Consider the following 22,964-nt stretch of genomic DNA (forward strand, 5'->3'; position numbering starts at 1 on the left):
CATACCACGGTGAGCCAGTTTTTTGTCCTGGGAAAACAAAACACTTCCCACCCATTTAAGTAATAGTGACTCATAGCTCAAACTACTTCAACACGGACATAGCAACATTAACTACCCCAAACTTAAAGATTGGTGCACAGTTAAGGATCTTCATCTCAACAGAGAGCTGAGATGGCAACTGATGCTAGTACTAAAACTGCATTATAGATGAAGGTCTTAATCTTATTGCAACGTAGAATTGAAATCGAGCTAATGTTCCTGCTGCCCTAATAAATAGGAAAAATCTATTCTACAGCACCGAGTGACAAAATGGAACTACTCTAGCTTATCAATAATGCACTTTCTTTTAAAGGGACAGTAACGTGAAAAATCTACTTTTTGTTAAAATGCTAATTCCTCACCAAAAACATCACCAAAGTGGTGGTGTTCCTCCATTCGCACCTCTATGAGAAATTCGAGGTCATTCTTCTCTCCAAGCTCCAGCCCCTCCCAACCCGAGAAAACGAGCGGGTGCTCACTCTATGACGTCATCCGGTGCGGATCCACCCCCGCACCGACTATGCGGACTAAACACACACCCACTTTCTGAGACCTCCATGAATTTATGAGTAAACATTCTGTCCAAATGAATTCACATTTGTAATGCCAAAGTGCAATGACAATTGGCCGTCTTAGATTCCCAGAAAGGCTCCGTGGTGGCTGACACTTGTGTGAACTACAGGTAAAATTTCTGCGCCATTGAACCTAACTGAATGAATGGTGTGTGGTTAGCGCTCTCACCTTCTAAGCAGAATGTCCCGGGTTTGTGTCCCAATCAGCCCCCCCCTACTCCTCCACTACTATCTCTTGCGCCAAAGGAGCCGTTTTGTTTCAAATATTTAGTGAAGAATTGAACATCCATCCAATTTCCACATTTAAAGGAGACGCTGTTTACTAAGACGGCTGGCCGGTCTTTCGTGGCCACTCAGAGTAGCTCGAACGCAGCGCTTCAGAGTTTTGTGGGTGGTGCGCGCAGCAGCCGGCTTGGACGAGAGGGGCGGAGCAACCACACGGTAAGAGGCGGGGTTTTACTGAACCAGGCGTTCTACTTCCGCGTTAGAAAAATAGCCAGCAAAATACCTAATCGTTTCTGAAAAATTGTGTCAAAAGTAAAATGTTATCATTATATGCCTATACAGACGCTCCCCACCTTACGAACGAGTTACGTTCCGGACGATCGTTCGTAAGGTGAATTTGTTCGTAAGTTGCTTCAGTGCTATATTTTGTATTATAATTTATGTTTAAAGCCTATATAAGTATATTGAAGGTTTATATAAGTATGTTTAAGGCTTGTACAAGTAACCTGCATTGGTTTGTACTGAAAAAAACTTTTAATAAAATGGAGAGAATACGTACAGTACTGTACTGTACTACGTATGTTAGAGAGAGAGAGCGAAAGACACACACACAGTATGTACATGTACGTAATAAGATAAATAAAATGAAGTTTAACTTACTTTTGGAAGATGTACTCGATGCTTAAGGAGATGATGGAGGAGGAGGAAGAGGAGAATTTTATATCATGAGAGATTCTTCGTCGTCGCTGGAATCGGCTTCAAAAGTTATTTCCTGCTTCATGGGGACCGGCGTTTCTTCCTCCTCCTCCTCGCCACGTTGCTCAGCCTCCAATGAGCTCTCACAGCGCCAATCGTCGGTATTAGCGGCGGAAAGAAGCACTACGCGCAATACAAAATCTAACTTACAGCATTTCTTTCCGAACATTTTTCGACATACTGTACGCGCAGAAATGTTCGTATGTACCGTTGTTCGTAACTCGAATGTTCGTAAGTAGGGGAGCGTCTGTAGTTAATTTTGGAAGGGCTTAAAATACCAAGATGCATCCCCTTTAAAATTAATTATCTCTTTGGTCCATTTTGTTACCCATACCTCGGGATTTTTGGAATTTGTTAAAACAGTAAATTACTCTATATCCAGTAAAATGTTCCTACAGAACAGCTTCCAAAAGTGCCTTAATTTTCTTGAAATGAATTGCTTATGCCCATAAATATTGGCCACATAAATAACACATTAAAGCGTGGCTGTTTGATTTGTGCATAATCCTTGCACCTGCGGGCCATTGGTTGTCTCCAAGTGGTAAATTGTCCTTTTTGAAAGGAATCCCAAAACCTGACTCTGCCTTTTATCTCCGACTTCATTTTGAAGTTATGTGTTCACTTTTAGATCTCATGAAAGCCTAATGAGATGAATCCCAATAATATGCCAGTTGTCTAACTGCACCCCGCTGTTTGTGTATTAGCATGCTAATGAGTCGGGGCTCTGTGGTTAAAGATGCTTGGCGCCGTATAAACATGGACACACAAAGACGAATCCTAAGACATGCTTTTCACTTTTGTCATAACATACATCTAGAATGCGTGGTTGCTCTTTATGCACCAGCGTGTATTGTAGATTCACATATGTGCTCTTGTAATACAATTGGATTTATTTCTGATGAACTTGGGCGCACATGCGAGCGTGAATGTACCCACGTGGGGGCTTGAGCGGCCATTCCCCCCTCAAATGCAATTACTGTTGTGTTAATAGGAATGAGACAGCCGATACCGCCCTACATTATTAGATTAAACAGCAGATTAATTTGCATTTATGGTTTTGGTCCCCCTTATCATCCCAGTGGCCTCTCCTGACCTTGGCCATGGCGTTGTAGACAGACTGTAATGAAGCCAGCCAATCATAACAACATTGGCATACACCGAGGTGAACGTGTACACGGAGAGTCTGGCTTACTTCATTATTATTTATTACTATGTTAACCTAGTGGGAGATTTAGCTACGCATAATCCTAATATCTAGATCTTTTTTTTAAGTTAGTTTCTGATTGCTTATTGATTGTTTATTTCAATTACGCCCTCAACTTTCGAGACGGGATGATCGCTTTACTTTATCGCACAATTCATTTTCATCAAACCATTCGGGTGGCGGCAGAGAGGCTGAACCTGAGACATGTATACGAGGAGACAATTTAATAAAACATAATTTACACATCACTATCAGAAGAAACTGTCCCAAAAACATAAACAGTCTCCTTGCTACATTTAGAACTTGACCACAAACATGCCATGGACTGAAATCTTGGAAGGCTACGGTAATATCTCTTTCTGAAGACCTTGGAAACTGCCAATATCATTGTAAAGATTCAAAGCCGAACAGACATACCAGTGGAATAAATGCCTCCAAATGTTATTGCCAACTGTAAAGGAACAATGTCATAGCTGTTTAAACAAAGCATAGACATTATTGCAACTCTGCATCAATTCTCGCTGGAAAGCTTGCACTCGAATGAACCTGGTCACTGGAGGAAAAAAAAAAGCTCTATGGACAATGGACAGACGTTGACATTACTGAACCTTGTCATAGGAAAGCCTAGCATCAGACACTCTCCATAACCAATAAGTCATGTTGTGATAGAAGATGTATCTTGAAAAGCATTTCAACACTATTCTACCAGTAATATCAGAATCCCAGTGAACAGCCCCTAACTGACGTGAGTAGTGACTAGTGCATATTTAAAGAACTGATCTGGTCCTGTCTAGTCTATGGTGGGAAGAAAAGGGACTCAAATCTTGGAAAGTTGTGGAAAGTCTCGGCCATTTGTACGAGAAATGCTAACGATTTGGAACCAACACACCTAGGGAGTTTATTGGGTTTGTTGAGCTTTTTTAGGGGGCGGCATGGCTCAGTGGTAGAGTGGTCGTGTCCCAAACCAGAGGTTGTGGGTTCCATCACCGGTCTTTGTGGAAAGTCTCGGTGCCATTTGTACGAGAAATGCTAACGATTTGGAACCAACACACCTAGGGAGTTTATTGGGTTTGTTGAGCTTTTTTAGGGGGCGGCATGGCTCAGTGGTAGAGTGGTCGTGTCCCAAACCAGAGGTTGTGGGTTCCATCACCGGTCTTTGTGGAAAGTCTCGGTGCCATTTGTACGAGAAATGCTAACGATTTGGAACCAACACACCTAGGGAGTTTATTGGGTTTGTTGAGCTTTTTTTTTGGGGGTGGCATGGCTCAGTGGTAGAGTGGTCGTGTCCCAAACCAGAGGTTGTGGGTTCCATCACCGGTCTTTGTGGAAAGTCTCGGTGCCATTTGTATGAGAAATGCTAACGATTTGGAACCAACACACCTAGGGAGTTTATTGGGTTTGTTGAGCTTTTTTAGCGGGGCGGCATGGCTCAGTGGTAGAGTGGTCGTGTCCCAAACCAGAGGTTGTGGGTTCCATCACCGGTCTTTGTGGAAAGTCTCGGTGCCATTTGTACGAGAAATGCTAACGATTTGGAACCAACACACCTAGGGAGTTTATTGGGTTTGTTGAGCTTTTTTAGGGGGCGGCATGGCTCAGTGGTAGAGTGGTCGTGTCCCAAACCAGAGGTTGTGGGTTCCATCACCGGTCTTTGTGGAAAGTCTCGGTGCCATTTGTACGAGAAATGCTAACGATTTGGAACCAACACACCTAGGGAGTTTATTGGGTTTGTTGAGCTTTTTTAGGGGGCGGCATGGCTCAGTGGTAGAGTGGTCGTGTCCCAAACCAGAGGTTGTGGGTTCCATCACCGGTCTTTGTGGAAAGTCTCGGTGCCATTTGTACGAGAAATGCTAACGATTTGGAACCAACACACCTAGGGAGTTTATTGGGTTTGTTGAGCTTTTTTAGGGGGGCGGCATGGCTCAGTGGTAGAGTAGTCGTGTCCCAAACCAGAGGTTGTGGGTTCCATCACCGGTCTTTGTGGAAAGTCTCGGTGCCATTTGTACGAGAAATGCTAACGATTTGGAACCAACACACCTAGGGAGTTTATTGGGTTTGTTGAGCTTTTTTAGGGGGCGGCATGGCTCAGTGGTAGAGTGGTCGTGTCCCAAACCAGAGGTTGTGGGTTCCATCACCGGTCTTTGTGGAAAGTCTCGGTGCCATTTGTACGAGAAATGCTAACGATTTGGAACCAACACACCTAGGGAGTTTATTGGGTTTGTTGAGCTTTTTTAGGGGGCGGCATGGCTCAGTGGTAGAGTGGTCGTGTCCCAAACCAGAGGTTGTGGGTTCCATCACCGGTCTTTGTGGAAAGTCTCGGTGCCATTTGTACGAGAAATGCTAACGATTTGGAACCAACACACCTAGGGAGTTTATTGGGTTTGTTGAGCTTTTTTAGGGGGCGGCATGGCTCAGTGGTAGAGTGGTCGTGTCCCAAACCAGAGGTTGTGGGTTCCATCACCGGTCTTTGTGGAAAGTCTCGGTGCCATTTGTACGAGAAATGCTAACGATTTGGAACCAACACACCTAGAGAGTTTATTGGGTTTGTTGAGCTTTTTTAGGGGGCGGCATGGCTCAGTGGTAGAGTGGTCGTGTCCCAAACCAGAGGTTGTGGGTTCCATCACCGGTCTTTGTGGAAAATCTCGTTGCCATTTGTACGAGAAATGCTAACGATTTGGAACCAACACACCTAGGGAGTTTATTGGGTTTGTTGAGCTTTTTTAGGGGGGCGGCATGGCTCAGTGGTAGAGTGGTCGTGTCCCAAACCAGAGGTTGTGGGTTCCATCACCGGTCTTTGTGGAAAGTCTCGGTGCCATTTGTACGAGAAATGCTAACGATTTGGAACCAACACACCTAGGGAGTTTATTGGGTTTGTTGAGCTTTTTTAGGGGGCGGCATGGCTCAGTGGTAGAGTGGTCGTGTCCCAAACCAGAGGTTGTGGGTTCCATCACCGGTCTTTGTGGAAAGTCTCGGTGCCATTTGTACGAGAAATGCTAACGATTTGGAACCAACACACCTAGGGAGTTTATTGGGTTTGTTGAGCTTTTTTAGGGGGCGGCATGGCTCAGTGGTAGAGAGGTCGTGTCCCAAACCAGAGGTTGTGGGTTCCATCACCGGTCTTTGTGGAAAGTCTCGGTGCCATTTGTACGAGAAATGCTAACAATTTGGAACCAAAACACCTAGGGAGTTTATTGGGTTTGTTGAGCTTTTTTAGGGGGCGGCATGGCTCAGTGGTAGAGTGGTCGTGTCCCAAACCAGAGGTCGTGGGTTCCATCACCGGTCTTTGAGACCATGTCAGTGTCCTTGTTTTACTGAACACCCAGTTGCTCCAGATGCGTTATACAAGTGACAGACTAAGATCAGACCATATTGTTTTTTCCATGAATCACATCTTTGTTTTTGAATGAAAGAACGGACTTCCTAAAACTTAGAAATTCAGAAGCTCCCAGAGTTCATGTCATATTTCCTCTTTTTCCACCACCATTTTTGTGTTTCAACTTTTGCTGTCCTGCTCATTTGCCGTTTTTACAGTCTCCCTCAGTAATTTTCTCGTTATCATCTCCTTTTACAGGTGATTCCTCATTTATTCCCACTTGATCCCACCGAGTGTCGATTGAAAATAATATTCCTGCATTTAGAATCGTTGCATTTCTGATGACTCCGTGGACTCTGCGTGCAAGTCCAAAGCTGCGTCCTTTTTTTCCTCGCTCAATTATTACCCTCTCTCTCTGCCTTATTTGCCTCCTCAATTGCATGCTGTCTCCTTGATAAGCTACCTACCCCCCCTTACTTGCCACCCTGTTAGCGGAGAAGAGAACTGAACAAAATCCATTATTTTTTTTATGAAGTTCTCTTTTTACGGCACCCTCATTTCAGATTAATATTCTTTTTTTTTTAAGCGACTTCTCACAAATGAGGGCATGAGGAAATCAATTGGAAACGGCATTTTCCTAATCAAGCGATCTGATTCTTGAAATGGGCCTCCCATGGTGCCAATGCAGATGGCGTGCGGAATAACTATAAAGACTTGCCATTTATGATCCTTTAATGGTTTTGTGGTGTTTAATTCCTGGCGGGCTGTGCAGATCCTCTGTGATGTGCAACAAAACTCAATATTTGTAGCACGGCTTTGCATGCTAAGCTGTTGTCTTGTTGGTAGGATAAACAGTACATCTCTGCTGTCTGGGAGAAGTTTTACACAACTTCACTTACAAGCAACAAGTTAAACATGCAATTTTGTCGAAAAATTGCTGCTTATTTAGTACCAAAAACATCAGCTGTTCTTTTGGGTTGCTCTACCTAGGCCAATGTTGCTTTTATTTTATTTTATTTTTTAAGGATTACAAAAGCAATGATTTTATATTGACGGAAGGCCTAGCACATTGACAAACATGTTCTTACCAGAAGTCTTGCATCGCAAATGAGTGATGACGTCATGTGCAGGAAGTGTAGTTTTGTTGAAAGTTTCCATTTCCAATATGACGTCAATATCGTAGAGTGGTATAAAAACATCTACAGTACAATGTAACACTCTTGATTATAAAAGTTATTTTACAGTAATATAAGATATTATTTCTACATTGTTTGTGATAGTGTACCCATAAATACATTGTATTTCTATTTTACATATTACCATGCTCCCAAAGACGTATTTATACATGTTTTAAGTTGTTTTTTTTAATGCTAGATTATATAGAAGGCTTTGATGCAGCATCTGAACGGAAGAGAATGCTTGAGGCACTGGGAGTTATTACAAAAACGCCAGCAGGTGGCAGTAGAGTATGAGATCAACCAGGGCCATGTTGCAAAAAGCCCCCCCCCACCACAATTTTGCTATATTCTAATGCTAATTGCTGCAAAACAGAAACAGATAGAAATATAATTTTTTTCCTGATGAAAGAAGAGACTCTAATCTTTCTCTAATGTAGAAAGAATACCTTAGATTACTGGAGAAGAAGTACATTTATACCCAAATCAGCAAACTTCATAATTTTCAATCACAGAGTCCGTGGATTGGCTGAACTCAGAAAAATGCTTCTTATTAACTTTTTTTTTTTTGAAAAATGTTGAAATCACCTTGTTTCTGTTACCATCTTTCTGTTTTTGAGCTTTTCTATCAATCAGTCTTTGGGCATTTCCTCCCTCATGCATATGTGCTCTATTTGTTACGCACACAAACACAAACGGTCCCACTGTGTCTCTCCATCTTCCTGTCGAGCGCAGCTCTTTACTTCTGGTAGTGATTAAGTCCAAGGTCGACTCTATTGGAGAGTAGATGTTAAGAGAGACGCTCTTGGTGGCGGCGAGCTTTCCTCCTGTCGCTCTTAGATGGCTTCCCCTATGTCTGTCATGCCTTCCCACAATGCCCCTCCTCATACATCAAGCTATCACTGCCCCGAGACAATGTGGGCCTCATCCACTTTTTTTTTTTCCCCCTCCTGTGAGAAAGTCCTAATGTCTGGGCGAATGAGGGCCGCCCTGAGACATAACAAATGACGAGCCTGTTGAAGAATGTGTCAGAGATGAAACAACATATATTTTGAGCCTGCAATAGTTTTGTGTCGTCTCTCTGATGTGCACAACTGGGACTTTTCTGGTCTTAATTTGGGGCCTTGTATCTCCATTCAGCCGTGTTGCCGCAGTGGTTTTGTTGTTCTGGGGCCTTTGATAAATATTCCCTAAATTTGAGAGAACCGGACCACAAGTAATACCTTACGCTCTCTATGTGTTTTTCAGCGTATAAAACAGTCTGGTGTGGGACGGGGGGGCTATTTAATTTCAGAACCACAATTATATGTTTCATTCTTTGTGGTGGCCATGCAGTGGCAATATCAATACAGTAGATATTTAATTTATTTTTTCCAGTAAGTAATAATTGAAAAAGATGTAATATGGTCTAGGGTTCAAAGATCCACCATCATAAAACTTAAGTAAGTACTTACACATTTGAGCTTCTTGCATCGGGGATCACAACAGTAGTCCCTTCTACACTGCTTGTAAAAGCCTGGATTTTTTTCCCACCTTTGTCCAGGTTCTATATAAATAGAATGCAGATGCAGGGGCAATGTCGACACAGCAATTTTTCAACTTCTGAGGTAGTGTCAGAGCTGTAAGAGAAGGGACACCGATTCTAGGGAAGTTTCATCATTTTTTTACAAATCTGGGGAAAGGAGCTTTTTTGCAACATGGCCCTGGTTGATGGCTGAATGGGGGATGCTGTGTTAAACACAGTTGTAGCACCTTTCTAGAGCATTCTTTCAGGATCCCTGTGTTGATTATTTATACGCCAGCGTTCTTTTTGCTGAATGCCCATCCTGATGCTGGCCTCCCTTTCATCCAGGCTTGGAATAAGAGATCACCACTGGCTGGGTATTGGGAATCACAGCAGTAAATAGTTGCACAGAAGGCCACAACATGTGCCACGACACCACTAACGTAATTTTCTTTAAGCTTCTCCCATCAGGGACGCCGACAGCGAGTCATTTTTCCAACTTGCATGATATGTTTGGCTCAGTTTTTTTTTTTTTTTTTTTTTACACCAGGTGCCACACTAGAGTAAGTGAGACAAGCAACTTAACCTAAAAACAATAAAGTTTTTTTAGTTCGTTCGTTGTCATTACCATTTCTCTCTTTTGGCTTATCATCCCAGATTCCCCTGTGAATGTCTATAGAAAAAAAAAAGCCACACAAAACGCAAAACACATGGGGGGAAGCGAGAGTTTGAGGGAAATCAACTCATGCCAAGCCACGTTGACACACTCATACCCATATGTCTTACATTTCTTGTTCTTCACTGTTTGTCCTTATCCATCCATTTTCTACCCCTTATCCTGTTCAGGGTCACAGGGAAATTTTGTTCCTTCAAATTTTTTGGGTTGAATTTCAAGTTGTTAGATTCCCAAACTGTTTATTGTACATAGGATGAGGTGTAATTGGATTGGAAGTCTTTCACTCTGGTTTGCACCTCACCTACAGTCCGCCCTCCTACAAGGGAGAAGTGATGTCTGGATTCGCCATAGTCTGCTGGCACCTTATCTCGCACCTCCTCCATATTGCTGCACTGGAAATACATTACCACAGTGACCTGTGTCACACAGATAACCCCCACTGGAAACAAGCTAATGAACAAAATACATGTCTGTACCTTTTGCCATATGAAATAATGTGTGTGTGTGTGTGTGTGTGTGTGTGTGTGTGTGATTAGATACTTGTGCAACACCGTTGTGTCCCAGAGCTGGAAGTGGGGATAACTGGGGGGCAAGGGGGGATTTGAGTAGTAAGAGGGGCTTTGGAGCAAGAAAGGTTATAGAGGTTGGGGGTGGGGGGTTGGGGGGGGGGTAGCTGAAAATGGTAATAATAATTTTCTCTGCTGCTGTATGAAGGAGATTGGGGGATTTATAAATATAATGAGCAAAGGAGAGCCTGAGGATGATGCATTTATGTGTGTGTGTTGCGAGAGTAATTGAAGAATAATTCATTTAGCTGTCAGACGTTTTAATCCACAGACGGAGGGACGATGAAGGGGTTGTTGACCTCCAGTAGGGTTGGGGGGGGCGGCGGCGGCGTGTTGCATCTTGTCTGGTTATTGGCCATGCGAGCGCCACTGTACTGTCTGGCTGCCAACCAGCGCTCTTTGTTGTCTGTGTGTGTTTGCGAGCGCACGTGCAAGTGTACGCCAAAGCCCACACCAACCAGCGCTTGCTATCTCCTCCTCGAGCCTTTCCTCACTACTGAGTTTGTTATCAACACCAGCACATGCGGGATTAGTGGCTGAAAGGGAGAAAAAAGGAGTGTGGCGAAGGAAATAAGTGATAGACAGTAGATGAGCGCATGACAGATAAAGCGCACGCACACACACATCTCTGGCAATAGAATTTATTGTGCGATATTAGACTTACGACTTTTCTAGTTTTCTAATTTTTTTCCATTTTTTTTCCCATATTAAACATTGGATTTTGACATGTCTTATGCACAATGTATCCACACACAAATTTACTAGTGGTATTGGCACTTGGTATCGGTATCAGTGCTACTCATGTTGAGTACTCGTACTGGCATGGGTCTGAAAATAAAAGGTGCGGAACATCCCTTATGTAAACAGTGTGTGTCGCAATCGTAGAAAGCAATGTCGACGCAGTTCATGAAGCGAATCATTAACAATTTATAGAAAAACCCACTGACACTCAAATTAAGCCATGCGGTAAGTCAGGATCGCTCACGGCACGCTTCTTCGGATGGATATGTATAGATAAATAATTTTGCCATCAATAGAGACCTTTCGCCCTCACATTGGAAAGTGACATTTATTTTGTTAAAAGTACAATAAAAAAAACTAATTCTGAGCCAAGGCGTGTGTGCAATGTTGATTTAATCCTGTCTTACTTCTTTCTGACTGAACTCTTCGGACATGGATTAAAAAAAAAAATATATATATATATATATATGCATGAGTGTGCCCACTTGTATTCATGTAGTGACACGGCTACACTCATCTCACCTCTTTGGCCTCTGTCGCGTCCTGTCTGACGCCGTCTGCAACACATGAGGACGTCTGAGCGGAATGCGTAATGGCGGCAGGGCCACCGCCACCGCCAGCACAACAAAACAAACGCACTTGTTGTGACTTTGACTTCCTTTCCAGAACTTTGAATGTTAAAGTGACTGTCTGAAACTTTGCAACTTAAGTCCTGTGTTACCTGTGCATCAAGTTTTAAGTTTCTTTTACTCATAAGCTGCGTTTTTTAAAACCCATCTCTAACTCTCCTGCGCCTTAAACAATGATGCCTACAGTATTTGTGGATTTTTCTGATCCCAGGAGCTATTTGTAGGTTCTCTTTAACTCAACAAAAGTGTTCAGGATTTTTTATTTATTTATTTATAAGTGTTAATATGTGTTGGTATTCAAAGCACACACTCTCATGCTGCAATGTAATTCCTGAGATGTAGACTTCAAGCACCAGTAGTATTTTCGCTTCTCTGTAACCTTTTGCTTTTTATTGTTAGTTTATTCCTTCCAGTAAGGTGTGTAGTTTTTGTTTTGTCTCATATTTGTGTGTGGGTGTAACATGTGTCACTTGTTAACTATTATTACAATGATTTAAAAAGGTAAGAAACAGATGCATATCAATCTGCAACACTTTATTTTGCTAAATCTCCGTAAGTGTTTACATTTTCAAATGATTACTCCGACAACTTTCCTCAAAAATCACAATGTCCCATCACTGGTGAGTAGTGGTGCAACGGATCACAAAAGTCACGGTTCGGATCAGCAAAAAATAAAATAAAACGATATATAGTACTTTTTCTTCATTTATTTTGTATTTTTTTTTCATTAAATAAAAATCATTTCAAAATGTCCAACATAGTCATTTAGTATTTAGTGTCTTTATTTATTTTGTAAAGCGTTTTTTTCCTGTTAATTCAAAAAGTCTAATATAGCCGTTTAGGTTATAGGAACACAACATTAAGTGCAATATGAGGCAAAAACATTATTGTATTTACATGGTCCATGTTCAAAATAACAAGGTATTAATGGCTTAAAGTTGTTTTCCTATAATAAAACGGCTAAGTTTGACATTCTGAGTTGAATGTTTTTTTTTTAATGGGCACAAGTGTTTTATAAAACAAATTGAAGACAAAGTTCTATTTCTCAATTTTTTTTTCACACATGCACATACACATACTCACCCACATACAAAAAAAAAAAAAAATAAATAAAAAAAAATATATATATATGTGTATATATATATATATATATATATATGTATATATATTTAAAAAAAAAAAGAGAAAAATGAGAAATTTTTTATTTTTTATTTTTTAAAAAAAGGAGAGCAATGATGATGTCAAATTGAATGAACAATATTGAGCTCTCCTATAAAAGAAGAAGAAGAAAAAAAAATTCTAATAATGAAAAGACCTTAACGTGCAATTTAAGGCACATCCTGTTCCTTTAAACATGGAGTGTCAAGTAAAAAGTTGCCTTGGTCCAGAATTTTGAAAAATAATTCAAGTAAGCCAGGCACCAGCTGTCAAATACATTTACCAGCCAGACACTCGTTGGTAATGCTAACAGCTAGCCACTTACGTCGGAGAATTCTGCCGTATCATACAATAACGGCGTAATTAATTAGCGGTTTCTTAGCGTCCTAAATTAGCGAGTGAGCATGAGTTCGGGATAGCGTTGTGTTGATGTTGGTCGCAACTGTAATGTCAATCAACTATGATAAAGAAACGTCTGAAAGAGAAGCTAAGCTAGCTATCGCGCCTCGACGTGGGCTAACTTCAAAGTAAAAGTGTACTAAGGCTATTTGCATTGCTGTCAGTGTATTACTGAGTTTTTAAACTTTATTTTGAGTTAGGCTTAGCGTGTTATGTTGCGTACGTTTCAGCTTCCTTGACATGTCAGAATGTTATCGACTGTGAATGTGCAAGATCCAAACCGTGGGGCCTGATCCGAACTGACCACGGATTAATGATGATCCGTTGCGCCACTACTGGTGAGCTATTTTTTTAAAACAGCCCCGAGGGCCACTGCTGTGGTCAATGGCGGCTACTTGGTGCCTCATGGGTATGTTGATGACCGCTGTTGTAAAGGAACACTATGCAAGTGCACCTACTGCTTATGCCTGCTAATCTTCACTAAATCTGTCTTGATTATCACTTGGGTTTAGAATTTGGTGTATGGGAGGAATGTCACTCAGTAATGATAGTGATATAGTGGTGGTCATCTCACAACCGAGAGGTTGTGGGTTCGATCCCATGCCATTGTGTAAAGCGCTTCAAGGGCCTTGTAAGGTGGAAAGGCGCTATATAAATGAAGTACCATTTACCATATATACAATGAATGTACACATTTTGCTGTATTATAAGCACAAATCCCACAAGAAGTGAACTGTGGGTGAACATTGGTTTTGTTGTCGTTGTTGAAGCCACTGCGGTCATCTAAAAAAAACCTTTTATCCATCAATATGAACATTTGTGAATGTCTCAACATTCCCCTTAAACCACAATTAGAATGAACTACCAATTTGAATGAGCAGCTCATTGTAGGCTCTTTTGTACAAAAACACCACTCACCACTGAGCTTTTGATGGACAGCACTAGTCGTGAAGTCATGTCGCTTTGCGGTTATGACATCATATCCTCCGCATGAGGTCCAGCAGACCCGAGCTTCCTGCTTGGCATGGCATGACGCATGAGGTTGTGTAAATAAATGGGAGTAATAACGCAAGAGTTGTAAGTGAGCGCGGACTCCTTGGCCCTATAACACGCGCTTAATGCAATAAAGTGTCAAATCAGCCGCCTCTAATATTGAACACGCCGCGCTTGTAGCCAAGGGAGGGGCGTACTTATAAAAGCGTGTGTTATTTTTCTTTAATTTCAAACGGCGCGGTGCGTTTGACCTCAGACTCTCATTCTTCCTGGCTGAGAGGGGTTCTAATTGAAGCCGAGCCAGGAGGCGCACCCCCTCCGGTCATGCGGGCCACATTAAATAATACTCATTTCATCAAGAAATGTGCCGCCGCACCCATTGTCTAACGTATGAGACGTTTTCTCATCCATCGCGCTATGTGAATTAATTACACGTTTTGGGTTGGAAACAATGGAGAATTTGTCCATAATTTATATCCAATTTACCACCGAAAGATTTAATACTGCTTTTGCTCACATTGGACTTCACATAATAAGTCCCCACCCCCCCTGCTCTTTTCAATCTAAATTTAAATTAAAAACATGCCTTTAAGACATATGAGTATTGGTTGTTAATTTACTGATTGGAGATGAAATTATTTTTGTAGAAAAGGGTTGATTCATTAGAGCAGCATGAGTTCATAGTTGCGCGATTGTGTTCTGAGTATCTCCATTGTATTTGTGCATTTGAGCGTGCGTTTACGCACACAAGTTGGAATATTCATAAAAATCAAACGCGTGCATTAATTTGAGCGCCAGCCTGCGTATATTCATGGGTGGGGACGCCAGGCTGGCCTCAGAGCAGCTGGATTTTGCAGGTTTCGCTGTTTTTATGAACAGCATGAATAATTATCCAGGTGTAGCTGCCAACACGAGGGAGACGTGACGAAGTCTGCGTGGTCACAGGCAGCAGCAGAAAAAAAAAAAAAAAAAAAAGCAAAACCCCCACTCGTTGATTTTTCTTCCTACCTAAATCACCGGCTTTGTTTTCCCTCACCGCCGTCTGCAACGTTTGTTTGTTTTTCCTTCCCCGACGCATACATTCCTCTGACACACGTCGGCACAAAATGAACTATTTCACGAGTGGAAGTGATTAAATACGATTGGAGCCGTTAAAACGTTTCGAGTCAAATTAATGTAATCTGTCAAGTATGGGAAAACAAACGCCGACTTTGGGTCCTGTCACATTATGCGGGTCTGAGTAATCACTGAAGGGTTGTTCTTTTTTCATACGTCAGCTCGGATGGATTAACAAAGTTCCAGTCTTCGCTGCCTCCTCCCTTTCACCAAGGCATACATTTTCTATTTTGGCCCACCTAGCTACACTGCGGGCCAATCGAACGCGACTGTGGTTGGCCCCATTTCCCATTGGTTAGCCACATCAATGAAGTGCACTCTATTGGTTGTCGTAAAAGCTCAGTTTAGCCGACATAAGCAGTTTTAAATTTGGTGAGCAAATACGACTTTTGTCCTCCGGGGGAATTCCTGCAGGTTTAATCACGTTAATAAATCTGCGTGTGTGAGGATATGTAATGGTCACATGGTAAATCCGATTGGATATAAATGACACACACACACACACACGGATCATGGTTATCGTGCATGAATAATTCAGTTATTTGATTCAGCATTGGCCACAAGGGCACGTGAAAACTTTTTGTGTGTGAGCGCACTGGCTCATAATTGTCCACATTCACTGCATTTAAAAAGTTGGCCTTACATCAAATACTCACGCTTACTCACTTGACCTTCTTCAGAGTGAATACAATGTCATGAGGGATTCAATTATTATTTAACTACATACGTTGTGTAAAGGAGTCACTATAACATAATGAAGCAAAAAATGTAATAAAAATATGTATTTGTGGGGACCGGTGATTGGTTGTATTTACGATGAAGAAAATGGTCTTGAGTACATGAGGTGCTTCATGTTCCAAATACCAATTGCTCTGTTCTGAATTTAAGAAGAAAAATGTAATGTTCCTGTTACCGATGTCCAACATCAAACACTATTGCCACCTAGTGGCAGAACATTACCTCAACACAAATCTATGACTCTAACTGTAACTTTATGATTTACTTACTATATAAATACTTTATCAGTGAAACAGAAGATACAGCCACATATTTGTCCCCTTTAATTTTAATTATGAAAACTAAATATATGTATTTTACTGTACATTTAGAACAGATATTACATGTGATTAATTTATGATTAATCGAGTTAACTATGAAGATCATGTGATTATTTACAATTAAAAATTGCAATTGACTGACAGCCCTAATATATAAGTTACATTACCTCAACACAAATCTATGACTCGAACTGTAACTTTATGATTTACTTACTATATAAATACTTTATCAGTGAAACAGAAGATACAGCCACATATTTGTCCCCTTTAATTTTAACTCTTTGACTGCCAGACGTTTTCAGAAAAGGAATGCCGTGGGTGCCAGCCGATTTTAAGCATTTTGACTCATCTTTCAAGGTCCATAGAAAATTATGTGTTTGGACTATGGAAACACACATACTACCAAATGAAAGATTGGACTCTCATCTTTCATCAGAAAAAAAAGTTTGTTTCTACCTTATTCCGTTTTTCAGTAATCAACAATAGAAAATGGTTAGTTTCAACTCTGTTTTGAAACAAACGTCTTTTAACGTCTTTGGCACTCCTCCATAGGATTTTACTAAACGTTATTTAACGTTTTTGGCAGTCAAAGAGTTAATTATGAAAACTTAAATATATGTATTTTACTGTACATTTAGAACACATATTAAGTGTGATTAATTTATGATTAATCGAGTTAACTGAAAATCAAGTGATTATTTACAATTAAAAATTGTAATTGACTGACAGCCCTAATATATAAGTGTATGCATATGTACGTACGTATATTTGCGTGTATATACAGTACGACGTGGACATTTAATTAGCTTTAAGTTATTATAAAACAACATTAAAAAAAAAGCATTAAATTAGATTTGATGATACCTGCAAAAACCCTTTTCTTATTTGTCACACATCTCTACACAAACTGTTTGTTTACCTCACAGCCATTCAGCATATACAGTACATACAGGCGGCTCGGCGTTATCACTACGCTGCACATTCTGTTTCATGTTTATTTCATGCTGAAGAAAACCTTTAAAGCAAGCCATGCGATACAATTTTATCTCCGGGTCCGAGTGTAACGGTTTTGATAGCACTTTAAGGATGGTTAACGTTTTTTTTTTTCACGTGTGCGTGCTTCACACAATGAGCCCTCTGCCCGCACGTGCGCTCACGCTGCTTCTTTATATGTCAAACCTATGGAGCCAACAGTCGTGCTCAGTGATCTTAACGCCCAACGTGAGCTTGTTTTCTTTTTAGCCTCGGCCGTGACATTTAGCACCCCCGCCTCCCTGGAGGCCGCCTGGAATATCACTCCTCTATTAGCCAACCCAAAAGACGCGTGCAGTTAAATGTGCTTCATTCATTTTCAAAAGCAGGACTGTTTTTTTGGACACGGTGGGTGTCAGGAAGCAAATATTTTGACTACAGGATTAATCCTGGGACCTCTTTGGGGGTATTCAGATAGGAGAGGGGATTATTTAAAATTGGGGAGATGAAAGGAAAGGGAGTGTATGCATATATGGTCCTCACAGCAGTTACGGAAGCACATATTGGAAAATGATTCTTATGCTTTGATGGTTTCGGGTGGAAATGTTTAGAACACATTATTTTTAATTGGTGTATGCATGCATATTAGCATCATAGGAGAAACAGACACAAAATAATCTTTTTGGGGGTACATTTTGAAAAGGATACATTTACATCAGTGGCGTAACAATAGTTAAGTCTCCATTCCTACCATTGCATGAGTCTCAATATTTTTCTGAATATTTTTAATAAAGAACAGTAGCACTGTATTGCATAAACACATAATAAAAAAAAACGTTAATAAATGAATTGGTTGTAGAAGGGGAAACAATTTGAGTGATCAACAAATGACTGGCATTAGAGCTAGACCGATGTGTTTAAAATAAATAAATAAATCATTTACCGTAAAAAAAAGGGGGGAAATATTGGTGTCAATTTTTTTTTTAATATACAAATGCCAATCTTGACCTTGTTGTAATGTCTTAAAGCATTAGTGCTTATTATACAATTGTTCAGACTTTTCAAAATGTCGTTTTTTTAAAAAATATATGTTTTTTAAATCTTAAACAATATTCTTCATTTTAAATTAAAAAAAAAATGTTCAGGGAGCTCCCAAGGTTATTAGTACTTCTTAACCTAAAAAGTTAAATGGAAACTAGAAACACATTTATTCGTTTAAATGTTTAGAAGGTTCCCAGGGTCAACAGCATCTCTTATAAAGTTAACTGAAAATGTAAATAAATACTTCCCTGGGATGAAAATGGTTTTAGCTTTACCTTTTATGAGCCGTCATATTTTGAAAAAAGGCCGATACCGATATTCGTCAAAATGCCCATTATCGGCGCCGATAATTAACATGTTTGATATTTTCACCACCCAACCAAGTTTATAGTTAACTATACCTTCCCTATGTTTTCAGCTCCGCAACCTGACCGTCCTGGACTTGCGGCACATCTCGGAGCTGAACAATGAAACGGTGATGGAGGTGGTGAGGATGTGTCGCAACCTCAGCTCCCTCAACCTCTGCCTCAACTGGAGCATCAATGACAGGTATGTCAGCCCGTTCTTTTCAGCGACTCGGTGTTGCACACACGCTGTCTATTTTGGATCATGTCAATGCAGGCATTTGATTACCACAGGTAATCAGGCCCTCTCACAGTGAGCAGTAAAAAGTTTCCGTCTGAGGAAAATTATGTGACATCAGTAGATTTGGATGAATAGAGGCCCAAAGATATACCATACCATAGGGATGTCTCGATCAAATATTTGCACCCGAGTCCGATTCCAAGTCATTTTATTTTGAGTATCTGCCGATTCCAAGCCCCAATACAATATCGCTGCAAAGTGAAGAAGAAAAAGAAGACCACATACACATTTTCTCAATTCTTCAAATTGCAAATCCGCAGTGTTTCAAATCAGGTAAATAACTAAAATATGGTATTTTTGACTTTTGAAGTGAAGTCAATTTAAAAATCTGTTCTTTTTTAGCCGATACCAATCAGCTTAAAAATCACGTGATCAGCCCCTATTTCCAATCGCGTCGACTGGCTAGGGTCAACCCCGTACCCGGTGTCCTGATCAATATCGGTCCCATATCAGAAAAAAAAAAAAAAATACAGTACCTGATTATATCAGTCTATATCCAAAATCTCCAATATTTAATTTGTAATATTTAATAATTAATTAAAAAAATATGTTTAATTTATTCTGTATTTATTTTATTCAAGTGCATTCCATTCTCATGTTTGAGGTTGAATTTATGTAACCCAAATGTTTAGAATAAATGAGTCACATTTTTTCATACTCACTGTTGCTGACTATTGTTCGTTGTTTAACTAGTTTCACATGACCAAGTCTCTTCTAATAATTCAGACTCCAAAAAATAAATAAAGGAATGCATCATTCCTGTTGATATTGTATTGGAACCATTATCAGTATTGGACAGTACTCTAGGCTGCTCAGTGTCGTATCGAAAGTGAAAAAGAAAAAATCGGGACGATAACCGTAACCTAAATCAAATGAAAACCAAATCAAAAATAATGCCTAGCAATCTTGCAGTTAAAGCAAGAAAGCAAATTTTAATGCAAGCACATAAATGGCACAGATATAATAAATCCAACAAGGGAAGGTAAATAGATACAGAGGATTTTCAAGTCATGTTTTTTTTTTATTTTCCTCTAATGACTCATTAGCATCTTGACTGACAAATAATGTGTTGACAGTTTGACAATTAGTATTTTTTTTATGGCTTTTTCTTTGAGCTGACATATTTAATCCATTAATAAAACATTCTAATCAGCATCTCTGCTGTGTTTAAAATTGCTAATATGTTTGTCGACCGTTGGCCATTTGAAGTCACATTTTAGCTTCCAATTGATTGTTTTATATGAATTGATGAATTGTTCGTGGCAACATGGATGTTCCATTAGGCTGATTAACGTTTTCAACAAAAACACTCAATGGAAGATTATCGCACTAATACACAAAGAGGAGGAAGATTCCATCTCGAAACCCATTTGCTGTGTTTCTTTGTCCCTGTGGTCATCTGTCTCCGCTGCCCCCGCCGCCATCTGCTTCGGGAGACGATGGCTGCACGGCATTGTAGCAACAAGAGCTAACCATCTCCTCTTTTATTTATCACCCTGTGTTTTATTCATATGTTTCAATTTAATCTATCGATTTGCAGCTACGGTTGTTGCTCCGCCGCCGACTGCGCTCCCACTCCTGGCTCAGGAGTGCGAACACAATATTGAATTTTAACGCGGCGCACATGGCGCAACAGTGTGTGCGTGAGTGTGTGCGCGCACGTGAAATTCATTCTTGCATTAACTTTGCAGCAGACATGTGATGGGAATGTGACGGTAATACCCTACCTACCCTCCTTTCAATCAACAAAACATGAAGTTTGGCGAAATGCTCGAAAGGCTTGCTGCGCGTGCGTACACGCTCACACACGCACACACATAACATTGATGCCGTAATGATATTTACTGAACTGGCCAGTGGGCTCAAGACGTGCGTGTCTGACAGGAGCTCCCCGGACCGGATCACCTGTGGGAATATTATAATTGGTTTTGTGCGCGCGTGTGTTTGTGCGGCATCATGCGGGGATTGCGTGTGTTAGCTTTGAGGGCGATTGAGGTGGTCAGCCATTCCTGATGAATCTTCCACCCTTCACCCCCCCCCAAAGGGAAAATCCTCAAGTTGTCGGGGCAGTTTACTCTTTGTGCCTCCTGGCCCCTTTCGGTGTGTTTATTGTTGCACATACGTGAATGTGTGTGTGTGTGTGTATTGTGTGCTGCACGAGGACTGAAAAGCAAATAAAAGCCTTCCAGTCGTAGGATACTTTATTGTTACTCTTTACAGTCACACGGCTCGAAGCGTGAAAGGGGTGGGGGCGCTCATATTTAAAGGTGTGTGTGTGTGTGAACATGTTAGATTTAAAGGTTCAATAAGTATAAACCGCCACAGCAAGATTGTGCTATATATTTTGCGGTACATGCTTGCATCATCCTAAAAAAAAATGTTACAATGTTCAAAGTCAGTCAGGTAATAGTATTGGAAGTAAGGGTGTGTGTGTGTGTGTGTGTGTGTGTTTTTTTTTTCTTCATCTTTCACTTGCCAATGCAGTCAGGTCTGCATGGTTTCATCATGCATGGCTAAAGCTTGCAGGCCACTGTGTGATGACACCCCCAACAACAGCTTCTATGAAACACCTTTGAGATACACCCCTGGAACTAAGCTGCACTGGCACTTGAATATACAAGCACCGTTACCTCTTTCACCCAGAAATGAATATTAAACACATGACAGTGTTTGGCCACAAAAGCAAAAAAAAAAAAAAAAAAGTGAAACTATTTTGCTTCAGAGACGTTTTGTTTTTGGTTTCTCATAGTTATCTTTTTAGCTTAATCTGGCAAAAAGGTAGGAAAATGTGATACAGACGCTCCCCACCTTACGAACGAGTTACGTTCCGGACGATCGTTCGTAAGGTGAATTTGTTCGTAAGTTGCTTCAGTGCTATATTTTGTATTATAATTTATGTTTAAAGCCTATATAAGTATATTGAAGGTTTATATAAGTATGTTTAAGGCTTGTACAAGTAACCTGCATTGGTTTGTACTGAAAAAAACTTTTAATAAAATGTTATAATATAATATATATTATAATATAAGAAGTTTAACTTACTTTTTGAAGATGTACTCGATGCTTAAGGAGATGATGGAGGAGGAGGAAGAGGAGGGTTTTATATCATGAGATTCTTCGTCGTCGCTGGAATCGGCTTCAAAAGTTATTTCCTGCTTCATGGGGACCGGCGTTTCTTCCTCCTCCTCCTCGCCACGTTGCTCAGCCTCCAATGAGCTCTCACAGCGCCAATCGTCGGTATTAGTGGCGGAAAGAAGCACTACGCGCAATACAAAGTCTGACTTACAGCATTTCTTTCCAAACATTTTTCGACATACTGTACGCGCAGAAATGTTCGGATGTACCGTTGTTCGTAACTCGAATGTTCGTAAGTAGGGGAGCGTCTGTATAGCCCAAAGCGCTTTACAATTGAAGCCTCAGATTCACCCTTACACACACATTCACACACAAGTGGTCGGCTGCTGCCATGCAAGGCGCTGCCAGGTCCGCTGGGGGTAAATCGAGCTTCAATGTCTTGCTCAAGGACACTTCAACACGGTCGCCGAACCCACAACCTCACGGATGGGAGCCGGCCACTCTACCACTGAGCCATGTCGCCCCAGTAGAATGTGCATACAATTCTATACTTGTTTTAACGATTTCATATTTATTGAAAATGAGAAATGCAACCAAATTAATGAAAATGACTTGCAAATTTGAACGGAGTTTGTCCGTCCATCTGTCCATCCATTTTTTTCTTTACAGTTGTCCTCCTTTGAGTTGCAGGCGAGTTTATCCCAGTCTGTCCCACTGGGCGGCAGGCGTGGCACACCATGGACCGGTCACCAGCCAATCAAATGAATGCATTATTTACTGGGAAATTTGTGAAATTGTCTCAATTGAAGTTTTTTTTACTGCCAAACATTATCCAAAAAGTCAACCCCTCTAGTGCCAGCCCATTTTGAGCAATTTTTGAAGGCAAACAGAATATTGCGTGCTATGACTACGTAAACATGGTGGTAACATATGAAACATTGGATTCCATTTTCTCAGCTCCGTTATTTAGTACTCACCTTTTGAAAATAGGTAATTTGAGTGACACCAAGCTATAATGGAAAAAATAACGAGAAGAAAAGGTTTTTGTGAAAAATTCCATTTTCTGCACAACAGTGACTTTAACTCTTTGACTGCCAAAAACGTTAAATA

At 40.7% G+C, this 22,964-nt stretch overlaps 1 protein-coding gene across 1 annotated transcript in view; it reads left to right on the plus strand.

Annotated features, from left to right (window-relative positions):
* Nucleotides 1-22,964, plus strand: part of fbxl17 (F-box and leucine-rich repeat protein 17) — a 253,101-nt gene that overhangs the window by 78,668 nt on the left and 151,469 nt on the right. Inside the window, exon 8 of the mRNA XM_077561895.1 lies at nt 18,553-18,683. Coding sequence (XP_077418021.1) covers nt 18,553-18,683 — 131 coding nt within the window. The remainder of the gene's footprint in view (nt 1-18,552; nt 18,684-22,964) is intronic.

Source organism: Vanacampus margaritifer, chromosome 3, assembly GCF_051991255.1.
Source record: "Vanacampus margaritifer isolate UIUO_Vmar chromosome 3, RoL_Vmar_1.0, whole genome shotgun sequence".
Lineage (NCBI taxonomy): Eukaryota > Metazoa > Chordata > Actinopteri > Syngnathiformes > Syngnathidae > Vanacampus > Vanacampus margaritifer.